General features: G+C 35.4%; 1 protein-coding gene across 1 annotated transcript; it reads right to left on the bottom strand.

The window, feature by feature from the left end:
- LOC103336705 (protein NUCLEAR FUSION DEFECTIVE 4-like) lies at nt 1-4,398 on the bottom strand. Its single transcript, XM_008239805.3, has 3 exons — nt 3,947-4,398; nt 989-1,935; nt 1-852 (listed from the first exon to the last, which is right to left on the bottom strand). Exons 1-3 carry the CDS (start codon nt 4,253-4,255, stop codon nt 381-383), a joined length of 1,728 nt encoding a protein of 575 aa, XP_008238027.2. The 5' UTR covers nt 4,256-4,398; the 3' UTR covers nt 1-380.
- Between the last annotated feature and the right edge of the window lie 17,317 nt (nt 4,399-21,715).

The following is a 21,715-nucleotide window of genomic DNA, read 5'->3' as shown; positions in this document are numbered from 1 at the left end:
TGGACAAAAACTAAGAATTTTTATTAAAAAGAAAACTTCACGGCTTCTAGAGATACAGAGAAGGATAAAAACTGGCCCACATGGCAACACTATGAGGTACATTTAAGCAAAATATGAGCTTAGTAATGGCCGGTTTGAGATTGATGTCACTTTTTAATATAATTTATCTCTTAGTTAATCATACATGTGAAATACATCGTTAAAGTATTCCTTCATGAATATTCTACAAATACTCCCTCAATAATACATGGACCACAAGCTGCCTCATTGATTGATTCTCTGTTGACAATCCAATATGTTTTCTCCCTCTAAAATTTAGAGAAGAAAACCTAATTAATGCTTTATCTTTTGCCTCCAAACAGCAAGCTATAATAATTCTATTAGTAGAGTTGCGTCGAACGGTTATGTTCAAAATGGTCATAGGCGTGTCTGGTTCTTAAGAATAAAAGCACACTTGAAGCCAGCCCCAGAACCGAAATGCATGCCCACCACACAAAGGTTAGGAAATAGCAGTCCCTCCCCATGCACACTACTGAATCACTAAAAGTTAAGATGCTCAGGCCAGAGCTAGCGTTTGAATCATAAACTATTGCGGCAAGAAGCCCGTAGACGAGTGAACCGATTGGTATGTTTGTAATGACGATGTTGTGGTTGACGCCTACCCTGTTTGGCCCAAACAACTCTGACGTGATGGAAACAGCGGCAGCGAAAATGAATCCGGAGCTCAATCCGATTAGTGCAGTGCCGGTGTGCAAAGCAAGGCTCCCACCTGAGGAAGCAAGCAACATGAAAGCAATTGGGGTAGGCAAAAGTGCAATCGCCAGCCACCCTGTCCTTGCAAAGTAAAGCTTCCTGTAAAATTTTGGTGACAATATTTTGTTAGCCTAGTTGATCAACATGTAAAAATCACACAAGCTTGTAGAAATGAACATATCCCTTCGGATTGTCTTTTCAAACAAACTATTAATTACACATTCGGATTACTTACGCACGTATGTAGTCCGGTGCAGCTGAGAGCAGTCGGCCAAAGAAGGAGAAGGATGAATAAAGCGTGACAAGTGTTGTGGTATTGGAGCTCTGTCCTAGTGATTGAGCTATCTGCCCCAGATTGTTACTGTACACAAGACCAATAGTGCCCCCACAAAAATATGCAACGTAGTATAGCCAAAAATCCAACCTTCGTACAAGCGCTCGTGCTGTGTGGTCTTCCCCAAGCATTGCCAACTGATTCTTGCCCACAATTGCCCCACAACACCCTGCGCTCTGATATCCACTCTTCTGTCTAAATGACAAAGTTGTAGTAGGGCCATCATTATTGTTCAAGACTTGAGCAACCGATCCATTCCCATAATTAATACTGTTCTCACGCGTAAGAAGCTCTTTATGAAGCTCGAGGTCATCAACATCAACAAGAACAAAGCCCGAGCCTTCAAGGCGGATGCTAGAATGAATAGCACGACGAAACCAGTCACGAGCGTAGACAATGCCAGGGATAAATAGAGGGAAAATGAGTAGGAAAATGGCTCCTCCTAAGAAGAGACGAGCTGTTGCTGTATCATATGAGGTTGAACCAAAGAGAAGAAGGTAAATTCCAGTTAGAACAGCCAAGATATTCAAAAGGAGAAAGATGAGGGAGTCGCGGCGAACTCCATCAGGTGGAAGAGGGTCTAGGGAGGGTTGGCGGAGAATCGGGATCAAGGCGGCTACAGAAGTGAGAAGGGGGATAACAGCATTCAATATGAGAAATAAGGAAGTAGAGGATGAATCAATTGCATCAGCAGCAAGGTTGTACAAGGCTGCACTTACACCATTGAAGCTTACTGTGAGTGATATTGCTAAAGGTTGATTGGCTGGGAAGTTCCGAATGCATAGAACGAAACACACAGTGTTGAACCAACAGATGCTACACCCAGCCAACAAACACAGAAGAAACATCTGCGTGAAATTCAAACATACAAAACAAAAACAAGATAAGTTAGCTACACCCATGAAAAAGAATAAAAAATGACAGTAAAGCTATGGATCTTCCACACATGCAAGGTTTCAAAGTTTGGTATGAGGATTCGTTGTCAAAGAGATGGAGCACCAAACAGGTTTGTTGATTATAATTGTGTGGTTTAGATGTCAAGACCATGTCATCAAAATAGATTCAATGTCAATGAAAGATAATTACATTCTAGGTCATCACTAGAATTAGAATCATCAATCAACTGCGAACAAAAAAAATTCCAAGATCTGAATTTTAACATGGAGAAAGAAACTTTAGGACTTAGTAATTTCTTATTGATTTTGTCTGTAACGAAAAATTCCAACATAAAAACGATTACATGCTCAACAACAAAAACAAAAACCATTTGGTATACATTATTATTGATCTTCACCTGACAGTAGTGTAAATGTTGAATCCTAACTCTCAATCAATTGCTCTAAATAACAGAAAAACAGAATTTAGGCTGGAATTGTCTTCTCAATAATTTCTTAAGCAATTAAAAAAATAATTTGCACTGATATAGATGAGTGTCGAGAGACCTATGATCGACTAATACTAACCAATATACATTTGGAAATATCCATGATTCATAATAACGAGTTAAATGATTGTTAAAAGTATCCCACGTCGAAGGATAAAAGTTTAGCTTAAGAGCTAAAAGATGTTGAAAACCTTCGCCTATTGTCACACGATTTTTGGACGGATATTCAAATTCTAATATTAATAGCCAATTGAATTCAAATTTTGTTGTCCAACATATTATTGTCCCTCAAGAGAATAAAAAATGACAAAGTATATTGTGTAATTTTTTTTCATCAACAAGGGGAAATTGAACTTAAGTACGAAATAACCAACTAGTTAGTAGTGCTTTTAAGCTGTTTTATCCCATTTTATTTTGATCTATTTGGACATGCGTGCCCGTAATTTCTGCTTGTAAACTTAGCTCCAAACGAAAAATAAAAACAAAAACAAAAATAGTGAAGGCCAAATGCAAAGATAAGGCAAGGAAAGGTGAGGAAAATTGACGAGTCTAAGAAGTTACCAAGTAAGCTCGTTCCAACAAGTCTGGTCATCATATTCAATGTGTTATTGTACAAATAAATATCAAGGCCCAAATTGAAAGCAGATTTTGGATTGAAAGCAGATATTTTAAAGGAAGCTTCTTCCAAGTTCCAACCAACTTTATTTTGGTCTCACATGGAAAAAATTTCATGCTAAATTCCGAATTTGAAATTTTGGAGAAAGATAAAACAAAACCAACTTTGTTCATCATGTAAAAGCCACCAAATAATTTTTAATATAAAATAATATTTCGTAAATTTAATGTTCCTCCAAACCAAAAGTACAAAAACACATAATATTAGGCCCTTTTTGGAAAGAGTTAATTGGGGTCCACTTGATACTGATAGCCACCAAAAAGTCACTTGATACTAGTGAGATGGCCCTCTAGTGGGGCCCGACCTCAGAATTATGGAGATCTATCTATCAACGATGACTATGCCTTTTTCCTGGAACAGTATGTCCTATTAATAAATTTGAAAGAATCTAGCTATAAAATAAATAAATAAATTATCCAATAAGAAAAAGAAAGAAAAGGTTGGGTCACGGTTTTTTTTCTTTTCTTTTTCCTTTGCTTTTGTTTGCCTAACCAATTTAACTCTGAAAAGAAGAAAACATTTAAGGAAAAAAGTAACAGAAAATCTCTATTTTGGAGGAGAGAGGGGTTTGGGTTAGTTGAACTCTAACCACAAACAGAGCAACATGAAACTGGCAACAAAATAGCATGAATTTGCATCAAACACAGAAAACCCATAACAGAATTAAGAATTAAAGGAAGGAAAACAATGTAATGAAATCCCAATTAACCAAACAACACAAACAGCATGGCAATGGGATAGAATGTTGTAGAAATTAGAGAGAGAGAGAGAGAGAGAGAGAGAAGATGAATAAAATTACCAGGAAATAAGGCAAGGAAATGATTTGCCGAATGACAAGCCACTGAATGCCATAGCCAACGAAGCCCATGAAGGCAGCAATGAAAAGCACAACCCACAAAGGAAAATACATCAAAGCCAGCCCAGAAGACCATCCCAACACCTTCCCCAAATCAGAGGCAGTCGCCAAATAATTCAGCTGCACCTGAGAAATCCCCAGCACAGATTTCAACGACGAAGAATACGACGAGAAATCGAAATTCGTCCCTGTAAACGCCTGAATCCAAATTGTCACCACCAAAATCATCCATTTTCTCGACTGCCCCGCCATCACAAATATTATCGCTCTCACAATCTGGTGGCTCCGCCTCTTAAAAAGATCAGCTGCGGAGGAAACGGCGACGTTTCGCCGCGAATAAGAACACAACGGGCTCTGCTGCTTGCTTCAGTTTGTGCTGTTAAATGGTTTGCGTCTCTCGGTCTCTCTACGTGGCCTCATTTATAAACCAATGATCCCCGCATATCGCTTTGCTGGGGGCCACGCAATATTGTCGCTTTTGTAATAATGATGCTGACGTTCGCTCCTCCATCTTTTGTTATGTTTGTTTTGTGTTGTTTTTTTTGTTTCGACCAGATTCAATATTTGTTGGGGGGAGGGGAGGGGAGGAGGAGGAAAAAAACACAAAGGAAGGATTTGAACCCCTCCTATTTTACTCCAACACCTTAACCATCATATATCACTTATGTTTTAGTGATAATATGCTAAAATATTTATATTTATATGGGTGGCATGTTAACAATTACATGCAAAACTATTTTGGAGATTTATCATTTGATGAATACTCTTCACAATACACTTACTCTACACATAGAGATGATGAAGATAATGAAAAATTTGAACCTCATAGGAACTCTATGTGGTACTAAGTCACTCATGTATCTTACCATGCAATGTATAGAGTAAAACATTGTAGTAAATCATTATATATAAATGATTATGGTGTGTTTAATTTCTTTTTCATTAATTACTACATACTTTCTACACTCACAGTGTTTGCTAGCTCGCTGTATAATCAACTTAAATAAGTTAAATCCATCATTTAATGCATTTCCTTCTTTTTGATAAATTAATAGATAATTGACTAAATAAACATTCTCCAAAGTTTCAATAAAAATTTCCAAGTTTTTCTTACAATTTCCGTGGTTTTTATTCAATTTTTATCGATATCGATAATATCCCGATATTTCCATATTTTTGGACTACCAACATTTCCGATATCATCGATATTTTAGACCATGATTTCTATTAATGATGAGGCTATCATTCGTGGTAACTTGGCGGCATGTGATAATGTGATATAGCATCCAAGGGCGGGAGACCACTTGGCTTCGATGAGGATCGCTAGTCGACTCGTTACGTTGGTCTGGTTGAAACCGCCACGTAACAGTATTCATCTATGACTTATTTTTGGCGAGCATATAAAAAACTACGAGATATAATATAAGAGTTTGTAGTTGAAGTGATTAAGAGCATTGACTCGTGCACTCGAGATTTTAAGTTAAATTCCCTTCTTCTTTCATATAGCTGATAAAAAAAAATTATAGCTATTAACTGATTAGATAACATAATTAGTATGTCATAAACCTAAAATATAGTATTAATAAATAGGGCTTCTTAGATCTAGGTCCAAAACTACTAGTTGTTATTGGGTTTAGCCACGCGATGTAGGTCCTTTGACATTTATTACTTTTTTGTTGTGTTGATTTTACCCTTTGGGGTAAATAAGGAAAACACATTGAAAATCTAAATTTAATGCATTATTTCCTTGTAATTGAATTTCAGAATTTAAATTTTGAATTCTTTCCTTGATAATATTTACCTAATATGTGGATAAAATACAATGTAATCAATGAAAAGTAAAGTCTCACATATTATACCAATCGATTAGACAAGCACTCACATGAAATTATGTCCTCGACATACAAGTAAATAATGTTATTATTAGCAACGAAAAAACATTTAGTGATAAATAATGTTACCTGTAAGTTAGGAACATAAATTAGAAGACTACCTATAAGTTAGGAATATAATTTAGAAGACTACCTATAAGTCATATACCAAAAATAGACAAATAAAATTGTATGTTACCTATAAAAAAATAAAAATAAAAAGTACATAAAATACTATTACACATTGTCGAAAATAAGAAAAAACATATATATATATATATATATATACCTATGCAATAGGGAATAGGATAACATACCTACACCATAGGATAATATATCTACAAGAGTATATAATATGCCTCTACCATTGGATGACCAAAAAAAAAAAATTGTTACCTAAACTCATGTGCATAAACTAAAACACCTACTATTCATCAAGTGAGCATAGAAAAACATACATATGTTACTTTACCTACATAATAAGGTAAAGTTAGGTACCTACAAAATGCCATAAGCATATAAAAAAAAAATTAGATTAAAAAAGAAAATATGATATACCTATTCTGATGGGAAAAAAAAAAACCCAACAAAGACAACGTTGTGTTAGTATTAGTACAAGCTAAATTAACCCATATAATAGGTATAATATGGAATGGACCAATTCTCTGCCACCTAGAAGAAGAAGATAGATACATTAACATAGCAAAAAATATATGAAGAAAAAAGAAGAAGAAGAATATGTATATTAACATAGCAAAAAATAGATGAAGAAAAGATGAAGATGGAGAACTAAGAAGAATGAAGAAGAAGAAGAATATGTATATTAACATAGCAAAAAATAGATGGAGAACAAAGAAGAAGGAAGAAGAACAAGAAAGAATAAAATGGAGACAAAGAGCAAGACAGAAAAACGTCCAATGGTTATGGGATTTATTAACCTATGTATGTCTCTCTATTAAAATTATAATAAAATCTCGTCATTATTGTACTATAAATTAATTTCTACACAATTTATACTTCAATGACATAATAGGAATAACTAGATAATTCAAAATAATAATAATAATAGATCTATATTAGAAAATTCAAAAAATGAATGTAATTCTATTTGGCAGAAAAGTCAAAGGACTTATATCAACTACAGCAAATGCAAGGATTAATCCCAACTTATATTCTCAATTTTGGACTTATCCCAAATTTCTATAATAAATAAATAGACGTATTAATATAACTTAAGTAAATTAATAATAACACATAACACTATGTATGGGTGTACGTAAATTCGAAACCAATGCAATTTAGTTAATTTGCATCTGATCCAATATAGATTCAATTGTGATTTTTTCAATCCGGTCCAAACATATTAGATGTTTAAATCCAATCTGATCCGATCCAATTGATGTTGGATTGGATTAGATTGGATTATCAGTTTTGATAATAGAAAAAGACAATAATGAAATATTAAATGTTTAATATAATCAAACATATTAATAGACATAAATGTAAAATATAAATGGAATATTAGAGAAAAATACCTACAAGAGCAAAATAAGTATAAAACTAACTAGACTGGACTGGATTGGATCCGTCATCCGATCCGATCATGTTGATTTTGAAAATTACGGATCAGATCCAATCCAAACACCAAATCTTCGAAACAGATTAAAATTGCATTGGATTGGATTGAAATAGTCAATTTGAGTGAATTGGGTTAGATCTTGTACACCCCAAACACTATGATCGTGACCCCCAAAAAATTTATAATTTTCTTGATCATATAAGGAGGGGTTTTTGGTTGTGGGCCATTGTATAAATATTCTCACTTGTTTCAGGAGAAGAATGAGGATCACAATATCAGAATATATCAATCAATTAATTAATTAATAGTCGGAATAATAGGTTGAAGGCCATTCTGTGGTTCCTATTCCAACCTAAGAAGCAAGCTTAGGTCACGATCTGTTAGACTTGAGACCATATGCACGTGCATGCATTAGGAATTTCGTATTGAGATTTAGGTAGTCATTACCTCCCTTAAGTCTGCCCTCGAGGTTAACTACTCGTATGCAGAGGCGGCCCATGAGGTGTGCAAGGTGTGCGACCGCACAGGGCCCCCAAAATTTTGGAGCCTCCAAATTTTTCCAAGTCAACCCATTAAATTAACTAAAACATGAAAATAAAAATGAAATATTAAACATCACCCCACAACATCACATGTAAGGCACCAAAACCAAAATTGAATTGAATATTAATTATCAACAAATTCTACGACTTAGAGAGTAGATGCCCTAATTTAATTCATTTTCCTCTTCCCAACTCTCACGCTGCAACTCTTCTTTTTATTTATTTATTATGATTTGAAACCTGTGTTTTCCTCTTCGTAACTCTCAAACTGCAAAACCATTCTAATATTCTTTTCTCTTTCAGTAAGTCTTTCTCACTCTTCTCCATCAAAATAAAGCCATTTCTCTTCAGTACTAGTGTATCACCCTCTTCCATCAAATTTTGGATTGTAAAAACCCAAGCTTTAGCCCTTTCCCCAAAATCACAGTTCTTTTCTCTCTTCCTTATTCACATGAGAATTCACCAAGCATTGAAATTGGAAAATCAATTTATCAGCTCTATGATTTGGAAGGGTGACTAAAGAAATTTTTCTGGGAAGCTCTTTTCGAATGTGTTCTTCCCTTGTCAGAAATTTTTGTTTCTATATGGAATTTTTTTCCTACTTGTATATATAGGGCCTCAACATCCATATTTGCACAGGGCCTTCAAAATCAATGGACTGGCTCTGCTCGTATGCACATGCAAACACTCAAGATACATTGAGGAGCACTTCCAAAAATTTCTTTTGAAGGGGAAAGAAACAAATTAATTTCCTCATCACTGTTGTATTTGGTTGTGCCTTTCTGGAATATTGGAACATGATCTTATAATACCTTTCAATAAATCCAAGGATTCACAATCTCGAACATGATTAATCTGAAAAAACACATAATTTAGGTATAATTATAATTACATATGTACAAGAGCTGCATACACATGTACAGATTTACTCCTAGCCCTGTACGTGGAAAAATAACACGCTTTTATTTTATTAGAAGCGTGTGACATCCTTCTCATCTCATACAATTTGTGGTAGATTGAATGGTTGGTTACAATGGTGGTGCTTAAAATCTTTTAAAAGATCTTGGTGATATAGCTACATGAAATCCTAATAAAACTATTTGTAGGGCTATATTTTTCATCTATCTTTCAAACGGTGGAAGTTAAATCCACTTCATTAGTAACATTTGCTTGGAGGTTTTGTGGGCCTCAATTTGGCATCTCCTCTAGTCATTTGTCATATAAGACAGAGATGCTTTTATTATCGAGAACTCAAGAAAAATAAAAATAAAAATTCAAAGTCCATAAGAATCACAAGAAATGATATCCGATCGATTTTCAATTCTTTACCTCTTTTGGCGCAGTACTAATGAATGTTGATAAGATGTATCTGTCTTTGTTTCTTGTTGTACTCAAGTCGGAAACGCAGGGTTATAAACATCTCACCAAAGGTTTCTTATCCTCCTACGCGAAGGGATTTGCTTCACACAGCATCCACCAATCCTACCCTCATCACCACTTGCCAAATAGTTCAAGGACTTTTTGGACCAACGTATCGGATTTTCTGAATACTTTCTTTCGAATGTTTTCTTTTCAATTTCATATCACATTTGAAGATTTCCCCATTTCATAATTTTATAAGTTGTGTCCAAAACTTATATTAATAATATCAAACCATAATATATTATTACTGTTGAGAGAGAGTATTGTTCTACATCAAGAAATGGAACTTGAGTTTCTCGTCTCGTATTTTCAACTAATTTTGTGTTGAATTGTTCTAAATCTAGCTATGTAACGGTGCGTATCAAAGTCATGTTATCCACTTGTTTTGCTTGAGTGACTCTACACACAATAGTGAAAAAATCTTATAGCTTTTTTCATGCCCTAGTTAATTTTAGATTGAATGCTCTCTAATTCTATGAATGATCACAAATCAATCTAGCTGGCCGGTTTTTATTAACATATGTTATTCCTTTTTTGTTTTAAACAAGATGGGGGAAAAAAAAGCTTAATCATGTGTAGTTGATCAACCTTTAGAATCCAAGCTTTGTCGAAGAGAGACATGTTGGCAGGTACTGAATTATTTGTCTTAATTTGCAAGATTGAAGAATCAATTCCACAAACTTGTTCTTGAAATTGGTACTTAGGTGACGAGGGGTAAATTTAAAAGATATTCAACCAAGAACGCAGCAAACTTCACACACTCTAGACCTTGACCAAATACTCTTATGACTAGTCAACTGTCATATATGAATTATACCAAACAATAACATACACATAGCACACCAAGATGTACCTGCAAGCCTAGAGAATTACTAGTGACAACCTAGGCACTCAGAAGGACCCGTCAATCTAGGCATCCCATGTGCTAGCAACAACTATGGTGAAAGTGTGTGAAGACCAAAGCAGAATCAAGCAAACACCAAACAGCAGAAAAAGATGACTAGTCAACTGCACAAACCCAGATGACTAGTCAACTGTCAAGAACACAAACCCAGAAAATTTACAGAGTTGGAAACCAGAAACTGTTTACCCAGAAACCCACCATTGGGAAAAACTGGGGGTCATCAACCGACCAGGCAATCCACTAAGTAGAAAAAGATTCTTACAAAGGAACACAAGCAAGCTCAAGAAAAACCTAGATCTATTTAGGAAGATGAGCTATACCTCCTTTGTGCAATCTTCTTCTCCAACTTAGCAAAGCTTGAAGCTCAGTTCTTCATGGCAATGGCAGCTCCTTCTCCAGCTCGTTCATCCCATGGCACTAGCTTGCAAGCTCCAACACAAACCGAAACCAATTTGGATTCAAAGGAGAATGACCAATTTCTTCAAGAAACCATACTCTTGAAGAAATCAATCTTGAATCTGACCTAGATATAAATGATAGAATGATTGAAGTAGCTAGATGCAGATTTGTGTTTCAAATGCAGTTTTTCAAAAGAAATCAATTGGAAAAACTCATAGATGAAATAAGATGGTTCTCTCGAGGAAGAAGAAGCGAAAGATGGCAAGCCAAACTTTCCAAAACTTCCACCCAAAAGAGACAGCCCCAAATGACCAAAATCGTGGCCTTTACAGCCAAAAAATTCGTTAGGTAAGAAAGCCACAGATGGCAAGAGAGAGAAAGAGGAATAGGACAAACAGTTTGTTATCCAGCTGGAAATCCAACAGAGCAAGGATGACTAGTCATCTGAGAAAGCGGATGACTAGTCATCTGAGAAACGGATGACTAGTCATCAGTTTTATGAAGACTGTTTTATGAAATGATATGCAATGCACAATACCTTTGTCAAATTGCATGAACCTCCATACAGCAGAAGTTAGAGAAGAGCACCAAGAAAGGTTTTCCTTAATCTAAACTTGAGCTTGATAAATAACAACACACATCCTATTACAAAGTTGTCAAGGGAAGCCAAAAGAAAATAGTAAAAACCATACATTAACAATCTCCCCCTTTTTGGCTTTCCTTGACAACACACTCTCTAAAAACACTCAACCCAAAACTGAGACTAAGGAGATGATGGAGTGAAGGTACCTGCAAGAACAACCAATCTTCCAGGCACAAAAACAAGCATATTATCACAGAATTTTTAAAACAATATGCGATGTGGGGTTGAGAGTGTTCTCCCCCTTGTTGATAAGGAAAGTGCAAAAAGGCAGAGAGATAGAAACAACATACAAAGGAATTAACCACAAAAGGATAGGCAGATATGAACAAGGTTAACAACACATAACATAGATTGATGACGATCAAATAATGATTATTCAAAATAAGATGTAACATAGATTGATGACTAGTCAAATACAGTTGTTCAAAACAAGACAGAACAACTCCCTATCAAAATGCACTGACTACCCACAATGTGATTACAAAACAACTCCCCCTATCAACATGCACAACCGCTGTCCATTACTCTTCCTAAAGCAAAACACCCCTTTAGAAAACATACTCCCCTTGAGTATCATATAACATAAAGGACATAACCTTTGACGTACTGATTCAGCAAACTTTCCATAAATAGCCAACAAACACAAAAGTGCATCAAGCTAAAAAGAATAAGAAATGGAGCACAAGTTGTAAGGAATCATACCTAAAGCAATTAAAATCAAGTGGCTGAATTGAATTTCAACGTGTACACATTACACATAAAGAAACTCCCCTAAAAAGACAAAGTTTAAGCAACATATTTATCAAAACAAGGGACAACCAATGAATTTTTCTTTACACAACGTAGTGCAAAATCAAGACAAAGCACCAAGATTTCAAAATTTAAGGCATCAATCATTGTCAAATTTGAAGAAAGCACCAAGCAAGATGAACCCTAAATTTTTGCTCAAAATTGAGGACATGTGAGAAAGAGCACAAGAAATAAGTCTCTAGGTTGTCCAAAAAAAAAACCCAACACAGCTTTCCAAAAAGCACAAGAAGAAGAGAGTGGACTAATGAAACTGATTAGTCACGCATGTCTAAATTTGAGGTGGCATCAAAAGACCAACAACCTCATAGACATAGCCAAGAACAAAAGAGAGCAAATCAATCGAGATAAGGCTTAGAAAGACAATATTGATGTATGAAAATGATAAAAACAACCAGCAAGAATGTTGCCAAAACACATGCATCTCAAAGAAACTCCCTCAACAAAATAAATTAGCCAACAATCCAAAACTCATATAGCACAGCAAACTCGTAAGGATTTCAAGAATTATGTTAGGCTAAATCATTGAACGTTGGAACACAACTTATTAAGATGATTGGTCATAGACCAACGTGGCATCATCCAAACACGATCATACATAAACACAATACCAATGTTCGAACATAAGGTGTAAATGAGACAATGAGCGCCTTTGTGCTTTGTTTCATAACCAATGGTCTTTCTTAGAGAGTGAAAATTAATTTCACCAAAAGGCACAAGAAACCTATTAAGCAGATGACTAGTCAATCATAATCAGTGGGAGCATAAGTTGACTAGTCAACCAAGGCAATATCATAACAAGCATAACTGGATGACTAGTCAACCACAATCAGCATGAGCATATGTTGACTAGTCAACACAAGCAATAACATAACAAGCAGCAATTTTAGTATCGACCCTGAAGAAGACATGATTTTGGTTTTAAAACCACAAACATGAACTAGCAAATATATCAAGTGATCAACGATGTATTAGCTATTATAGCCTAGTCCAAGTCTTCAAGCACAGTAAGTAAGAAAGAGAGAGGATAACCCCATGTGCAAACAAAACAATTGCAACTAACTCTGATAGATAGAATATGAATTAGATTTCATGCTCAGAGATAAGGCAAGATGGACAGAGGAGGTTCAGAGCCAAAAGAAAAACACAAGAGATGAAGAAATATCACTCTTGGAGAGACAAGTATATAATGAACCTTCAAGACAAAGTCAAAGCATAGATTCAACCTATTTGATTTTCATCACTCAATCTGGCCATTTATTATGTTTGTTATTTGCACATCCCAGACTTAAGTGCTTGAGTGGCCCAATTTTGCGGCTCTTGCTCTAGATTCTTCAATCATATCACCTTATACCTTCCTAGAGTCGTGACTACATTGGTCACACTTCCCTTTTTAATTATTTTTTTAACAAATTGCCTAAGAGAGTGAGATAAGATAGGAGATTATAACAATGATTGTCCACAATGTATCACAACACTTGTCTCACCAATAGGACGTAAAAACACAAAAAAAAATGTCATCTAATGGCTCCAAACTAGAAGGGGGGAATTATGCACAAATCAGGCAAAGCATAAAATGATTCAAACTTCACACCATCAGAAATCAGAAGAAACAGATGTTTTTGACATTTGCACACCAAGTAAACAAAAATTTATATTTGACTAGTAGATGACTAGTCAACAGTTCTGCAATGTGCTGAAGATAAGGAACAGACAAGCTAATCAATCAATTGAGCAAAGGCCAATGGACTACCTAAGTGTGACATGTTTCTGAAAGTCCAAGGCCTTGGTAAGTATATCTGCTAGCTGTTTCTCAGAGGGAACAAATTCCAAAGATAGAATTTTGTCTTCCACAAGATCTCTAATAAAATGGTGCTTAATATCTATATGCTTAGTCCTAGAGCATTGAACAGGATTTTTAGAAATATCTATGGCACTCATGTTGTCACAATAGATTAGAAAGCATGATTGAGCAAGACCATAGTCTTCCAACATTTATCTCATCCAAAGGAGTTGAGTGCAACAACTCCCAGCTGCAACATACTCTGCTTCAGTAGTGGATAAGGAGATAGAGTTCTGTTTTTTGCTATGCAAAGCAACTAGGTTGTTGCCTACATAAAAGACCTCCCCGGAAGTGCTTTTCCTATCATCACTACAACCTGTCCAATCGGCATCACTATACCCAATAAGATTGACACAAGTGTCATAGGTATACCACAACCCAAACTCAAAAGTTCTACTCACATATTTTATGATTCTTTTGACAGCAAACAAATGAGACTCTTTGGGATCACTTTGGAACCTAGCACAAAACCCTTACACTATAGGAAATGTCAGGTCTTCTTGCAGTCAAGTAGAGAAGGCTTCCTATCATGCTTCTATAGAGAGTTTTCAACAAAGACAGATGAGCTGGGATTCTGAGAATAATTATGACAAGTTGACAGGTCAACTGGAACATAATTGTCAAGAGTTGACTGGTCAACCGATTTGCTAAAGGTTGACAGGTCAACCACTAGATCCAAACCTGAAGATTCTCCCTCAAGCATAGAAGATAAAAGACCATCCTCATCTAATGCCATCTCAGTAGAGGCAGCAAAGTCATCAATATTGACATGATGGTTTCGGACCTATAATTGTATACTCTAGAGGCTCGGCTTGAAGTGGAATACCCAAGAAAAAATCTGTTGTCACTTTTAAAGTCAAACTTAGCAAGGTGTTCCCAATTTCTTAAGATAAAACATGCGCTACCAAAGACTCTAAAATAAGACACATTGGGTTTCTTACCTTTCCAGAGCACATAGGGAGTTTGTTTGGCACCATACCTCAAAAACTCCCTGTCTGAGATGCAACAAGCTGTATTTACAGCTTTACCTCAAAAATATTTAGCAAAATTTTTGCTATTGAGCATCATCCTAACCATCTCAACAAGAACTCTATATTTTTTTTTTTATAACACCATTTTGCTGAGGTGTAATAGGTACAGAGAACTCATGCTTAATTCCCATCTCCTCACAAAATTTCAGAAACTGAGAATTCTCGAACTCAAAACCATGATCTGTTCTAATTCTAACGAAAGGCAGATGACTAGTCATCTTAACTTTTTGTAAAAAGTGGCATACAGATTTAAACCTGTGAAAGGTTTCTGATTTTTCAAGCAAGAATAAGACCCAAATAAACCCAAAGAAGTCATCTACAATTGCTAGGATGTATTCCTTGCCAACAAGGAAAGAGGTTTGGACAAGATCAACAAGATAAATGTGAACAAGTTCAAAAGAACATGAAATTTTGTTGATCACCCAAGATTCAAAGCACTGTGAGAGAGATGATTGAAAGACATGCATGCAATGACCATATTTTAAAAAAAAATTAAAACAAATGAATCCTAATCAAACAAAAGAACAAGGTGCAAATGCATGACAATGTATCTAGACTCCATGAAGCACACACAAACAAGAGAATGGTCTAGATACATAAGATGAAGAAACTAGTCACCAACATGAGGAAGAACATGGTCTTCCTTCTTGATCCAAACTTGCTTTACTTTTGAGACTTCATGAGGCAAAGAGAACACTGTAGGAATTTTGACAACTTTATAAAGAAGATCATTCACTTGAGTTTGAAGTGAGTCATCATTTACTTTCTTGAAATGAACAAAAGGTTTTTGCTCAAAATTCCTAAGCTCAAAACACTTTGGTCTAATGTGTCCTAATGTGCCACAATGATGGCATATAGGAATGAACCTTTTTGGTTGTTGAAAACCAAATTTTGCAAGTGAAAAATGTTTATCTCTTGTACAAATAACAGATTTTGCAAGCTCACATGTTTTAAGAGATGAAATATGGTTCTTAAAGCCATTTGCATCGGTTGCTCTAGACACATTCCTTAGAGCATTACACCTAGGTCGAATATGACCTTTCACACCACAATGGTAACAAGTAGGAATGAATCTTTGAGTCCTAGTTGGCTCTAAAACATCAAACTTTGTATTTGACTCCTTGACAAATGTGGTCAAATGAGGAGGGGCATATGAACTAGAACAACCATAACCAAAAGCAATTTTGTCTCCATGAACCTTACCCATATTCAACATTTTATCCACCTTTTTAGCCCCTATGGTAAGCTTGATCACCATGTCATTTGCCTCATTTATCTGAGTCAACAAATTCTTGTTGGAGGCATGGAAAACCAAGTTGTTTTCCTTGAGCACATTCAATTGGTTTGAAATGTCATTTTTAATGACAATCAATGAATCCTTTTCACTCTTCAAGGTCTCAATATTTTCACTCAATTCATTATTTGCTTCTTTAAAAGTGCAATTAAGAATTTCCAGGTTCTTTACCTTCCTTTCAAGTAGGAAATTTCTTTCCTTAAGCTTGGAAGTTTCAGTAAAAAGGACATCATACTTTTCACACATATCCAGTATGACTGTCATCCTGTATGACTGTCATCCTGCTTCGTATGATGGTCATCTGCCTATCATCTCCAGACACAGATTCATTTTTTGAATCAGATTTTCCTTCCTTAACTACATGAACTCTAGCAATGCTAGAGTTATGAACAGAACCAACAAGGGCAAAATTATTTGTCTCTTCAAAAGATGAAGTGATATAGTTATTGGAATCAACACTATCACTATCACTCCATTGTGCACTAATTGACTCTTCTCTCCCATTAGACTCTATCATGTGGTTATTTGCACATTCCACATCAGTGTGACCAGCACCACCACATAGATAGCACTTTACAAGACCCTTCAAACTTTTGTCCTCCCTAAAGCCATAAGAGTCCAAAAAATTCATCTCCTTAAAAACATTGTCTTGAGACACACATGTAGACGAGCTAAGAAGATTTTGACAATTCCTAGTGACTTTGGTTTTACCTTTGACAACCCTTCTATATTTCTGAACAAACAAGGCAAGCTCATCATGAATGCAAGGAGCAATTTGGTCCATTTTTATGTTTGCAAACCTAATACCAATTAGCACCCAAAGGATCTCTCTATTTATATTAAGAGTGGTGCTCTGATACCAATTGAAATTGGTACTTAGGTGACGAGGGGTAAATTTAAAAGATATTCAACCAAGAACGCATGCAAACTTCACACACTCTAGACCTTGACCAAATACTCTTATGACTAGTCAACTGACATATATGAATTATACCAAACAATAACATACACAGAGCACACCAAGATGTACCTGCAAGCCTAGAGAATTACTAGTGACAACCTAGGCACTAGAAGGACCCGTCAATCTAGGCATCCCATGTGCTAGCAACAACTATGGTGAAAGTGTGTGAAGACCAAAAAGCAGAATCAAGCAAACACCAAACAAAAGATGACTAGTCAATCGCACCCAGATGACTAGTCAACTGACTACTAAGTTCAAGCTGTCAAGAACACACAAACCCAGAAAATTTCACGAGTTGGAAAAGGCAGTGCTTAAACCCACCCACCATTAGGAAAAGCGGGGTCAGCTGGGGTCATTGGGGGCAAGCACCACTATCCACTAGTAGAAGAAAGATTCTTACAAAGGAACACAAGCAAGCTCAAGAAAAACCTAGATCTGGGAAGATGAGCTATACCTCCTTTGTGCAATCTTCTTCTCCAACTTAGCAAAGCTTGAAGCTCCGTCTTCATGGCAATGGCAGCTCCTTCTCCAGCTCGTTCATCCCATGGCACTAGCTTGCAAGCTCCAACACAAACCAAACCAATTTGGATTCAAAGGAGAATGACCAATTTCTTCAAGAAACCATACTCTTGAAGAAATCAATCTTGAATCTGACCTAGATATAAATGATAGAATGATTGAAGTAGCTAGATGCAGATTTGTGTTTCAAATGCAGTTTTTCAAAAAGAAATCAATTGGAAAAACTCATAGATGAAATAAGATGGTTCTCTCGAGGAAGAAGAAGCGAAAGATGGCAAGCCAAACTTTCCAAAACTTCCACCCAAAAGAGACCCCAAATGACTAAAATCGTGGCCTTTACACCAAAAAATTCGTTAGGTCGAAAAGCCACAGATGGCAGCTGAGAGAGAGAAAGAGGAATAGGACAAAAGCAGTTTGTTATCCAGCTGAAATCCAAACGAGCAAGGATGACTAGTCATCGAGAAACGGATGACTAGTCATCGAGAAACAGATGACTAGTCATCAGCTTTATGAAGACTGTTTTATGAAATGATATGCAATGCACAATACCTTTGTCAAATTGCATGAACCTCCATACATGCAGAAGTTAGAGAAGAGCACCAAGAAAGGTTTTCCTTAATCTAAACTTGAGCTTGATAAATAACAACACACATCCTATTACAAAGTTGTCAAGGGAAGCCAAAAGAAAATAGTAAAAACCATACATTAACAGTTCTCATTCATTACCTCCAATCCAAATCAGCTGCCAAAACATAATTAATACAAAAAATAAAAATAAAAATCTTCGGAAGCACATGCATGTTAATGTTCCAAGCATTCAAGTTTTGTCAATATATTTGGATGTTACATCGATCTCTCCTTGCTTCAGGGGCGGAACTAGTTCGTAGCCTTTAAAAAAAATAAAAATAGACTATATGTATTCTAATGTGATTTACCCCATCAAAATTTAGTAGTTCACCAAATGCAGCCTAGTAATTCATTGCCCACTCAACTTTATAGGTCTATAATAATTGTATATTAATTTGTTTGCTCAATTGAGAGACATAATCCCTTCGTAAACATTCACGACTTTGACTCTTTACATTTTTCATATGCAATAACAAAATATTTCACTTCTCTCAAGGATCGTAGAGCATAACTTGAATAGGTACAATTTAAATTATGTTGTTGAACATATTTTTATTTTGTTAATGTTTTTTTATGTTGTATTTTAATATATATATATATATATATTTTTTGTTTCATTATGTCTTAAAAAATTCATACTTCCGCCTTGCTTGGTTCTTGGAATTTCTTCAAGATTTATGTTTTCGGGTATATACGGACAAGGCAATATTACGTGGACCACGATGATGCATGGGCTATTGTTCTGGCGGCGCTGAGAAAATAAATATATTCTTGGACCATGTTGCAATAATTAATGGAAGTTGCCAGAACCAACAAGCCAGGAGTTTCCCAGAAATATGTATTCGATTTGGGGGATTGGTTTTATTGCTTTTCATTAGAGTTCAACCTTAAATTTGGCACGGCAAATTGGAAACATGGACACATCATCAAAGATCATGGGTCACTTAATTATACAATTAACCTGGCTGCTCAGCCACGCATGATATATATGCCAAAGCCCCACAGCGCATGCAGTAATGGCAAAGATGACACAACTTTTTTTTCTTCTTCAAGATATATGAGTTCTTAGAGTTTGTATAGAAAAATACACTTGCATTTAGTCCCATATTAGAAGGGAGTTGTTTCCTTCCATGGTTTATAAGCACCAACACTTTAGAAATACTAAATAGAGTATGGCCTAGCAATAGTTGGGCCTCATCATGGTTTGAGCTTAGATTATATATGGTTTGACGGATTATATATGGTTTGAGCTCTGTTGATTTAATTAATAATTTATTTTTATTAATTAAAAATTCATTTTTTCAGATAAAACCAAAATCTGAAATTCGAATCAGATAAACAGTTAACATAATTGTTGGATGAAGAGGTGTCAGACCTCTATATATTGACAATACGTTCGAACCAGATAGACACTTTTGAACAGCATTATCATTCTCACATTTTTAACACTTCCTCATAGAATTCATAACTGTTCGCCATAAATCAAAGCCATTGTGTTTAGGCTTTGATTAAGATAGTTTAATCGTGGACGGACTCTATCGAACTACAAGCACAAGGGTAGAGGAGAAATACTGTCTAAAGGACACTACAACTCTGCAAGACTTTATCTACAATTCAAGTCAGTATTCTACAATTTATATTATTGTTGTATTGATTCAATTATATTTATATAAAATATATTTCGTTTGTTATTATTATTATGTTATTTTGGCTTTATACTGATTGTTCTACAACATGATTGGGGAAAAAAGTTAGTGCAAATCTTTATTAGTTTCGGAGGAATTGAATTGAGAAGGAATATAATTTGAATTCTCAATGAAGCTGTTTATTACACTAACTAGAATTGGGGTAGGAATGGTATTGACTCCCTATAAATTGTTTACTAAATTCCCCTTAATCAAAATTGAAACCAGTTTGATTACTAAAATGCGATTATTCTCAATAAATTATTTTATACGTAAATTTTTGTTGGATTCAAATGACTGAGAAATTTGAAATTTTAGAAATTGTGTGAGGATTTAATGGGTAAAAAAGATGAATTTCTAATGGGTTAGTTCTCTAAGAAATAGAATATACCACCTCACACCTAAGAGTCCCATTCCTTCAAAATCAAGAATTTTATGTGGGCTCCACTTGCATATTTCATCCTTTCTGGGACAAGAGAGATTATGGGACTTTTTATGGGGATCCCAGTTAGAGCACGAAAGTCTTCCACCCGATTCCAAATTGCCCGTCTACGCCATGTTTCCTTTCTTGCCACAATAAGAGCAGCTGCAAATTTATACTTGTAGTGTTAACACATGTGAATAATGCATGCATGATAAATTAATGCTAGGGTTTTACCATGGGCAGCAGCAGCAATTGGTACTGGCGTAGATGTGGAAAATATAAAAGAGCGACCCCTTGATTGTATGAGCTGCTTCCACTTTTTGCTGTATTAAAAGATGAAGAGATCAAACATGCAACTATAAACCCTAAATCTCACAATTTGTATTGTTGCTACAAATCAAGGGAAAATAAAGCAAGAATATATAATTACCTGCATGCAATGAATCCGCCTTGGCAACCAACAGCTTTACTCAAAGAGCATTTCAAATCTGCCTTGATATTGTCGGGGCCAAGACAACCCAAATTCTGCACAAGAAGCCGTATAAAAAATGTGATAAATTGGGGCTTAATTGTGCTAAAAAATTTAAGGACTTCTTAGATCTATATTCAAAATGATTAGTTGTAATTAGGCTGAGTCCTTCTCGTTTTAGTTTTAGATGCAGGTCCTTTGACTTTTATTTATTTATTTGGTGTTGATTTTACCCTTTTGAAGTAAATAAGGAAACACATTGAAAATCCAAATTTAATGCATTATTTCATTGTAATTGAATTTCAGAATTTAAAATTTGAATTCTTTCCTTGTGAATATTTACCTAATATATGGATAAAATACAATTTAATCAATAAAAGTAAAGACCCACATATTATACTAATCGATGAGGCAATCACCTACATAAAATTATGTACCTATGCATCAAGTAAACACCCAAATATTGAAAACACAAAATGTTTAATACTTATCTAGTTGATTCGTGGTGTGACATCCTTCACACTCACTGCCTTTGGTGGATATAACGATCCCCTAGCCCAAGCCAAACGGTTAATTGGTGAGATAGGCAATAGAAATGGATCTTGGGCTTCTCATCTCATACAATTATGGTAGATTGAATGGTTGGTTACAATGTTGCTATGTAACGGTCCGGATCAAATTCATGTTATCCA

The sequence above is a fragment of the Prunus mume genome, linkage group LG7 (assembly GCF_029339155.1).
Source record: "Prunus mume cultivar Tortuosa linkage group LG7, ASM2933915v1, whole genome shotgun sequence".
Lineage (NCBI taxonomy): Eukaryota > Viridiplantae > Streptophyta > Magnoliopsida > Rosales > Rosaceae > Prunus > Prunus mume.
Note: the sequence above shows the minus strand (reverse complement) of the source record. Positions and strands in the feature narration are given on the sequence as shown.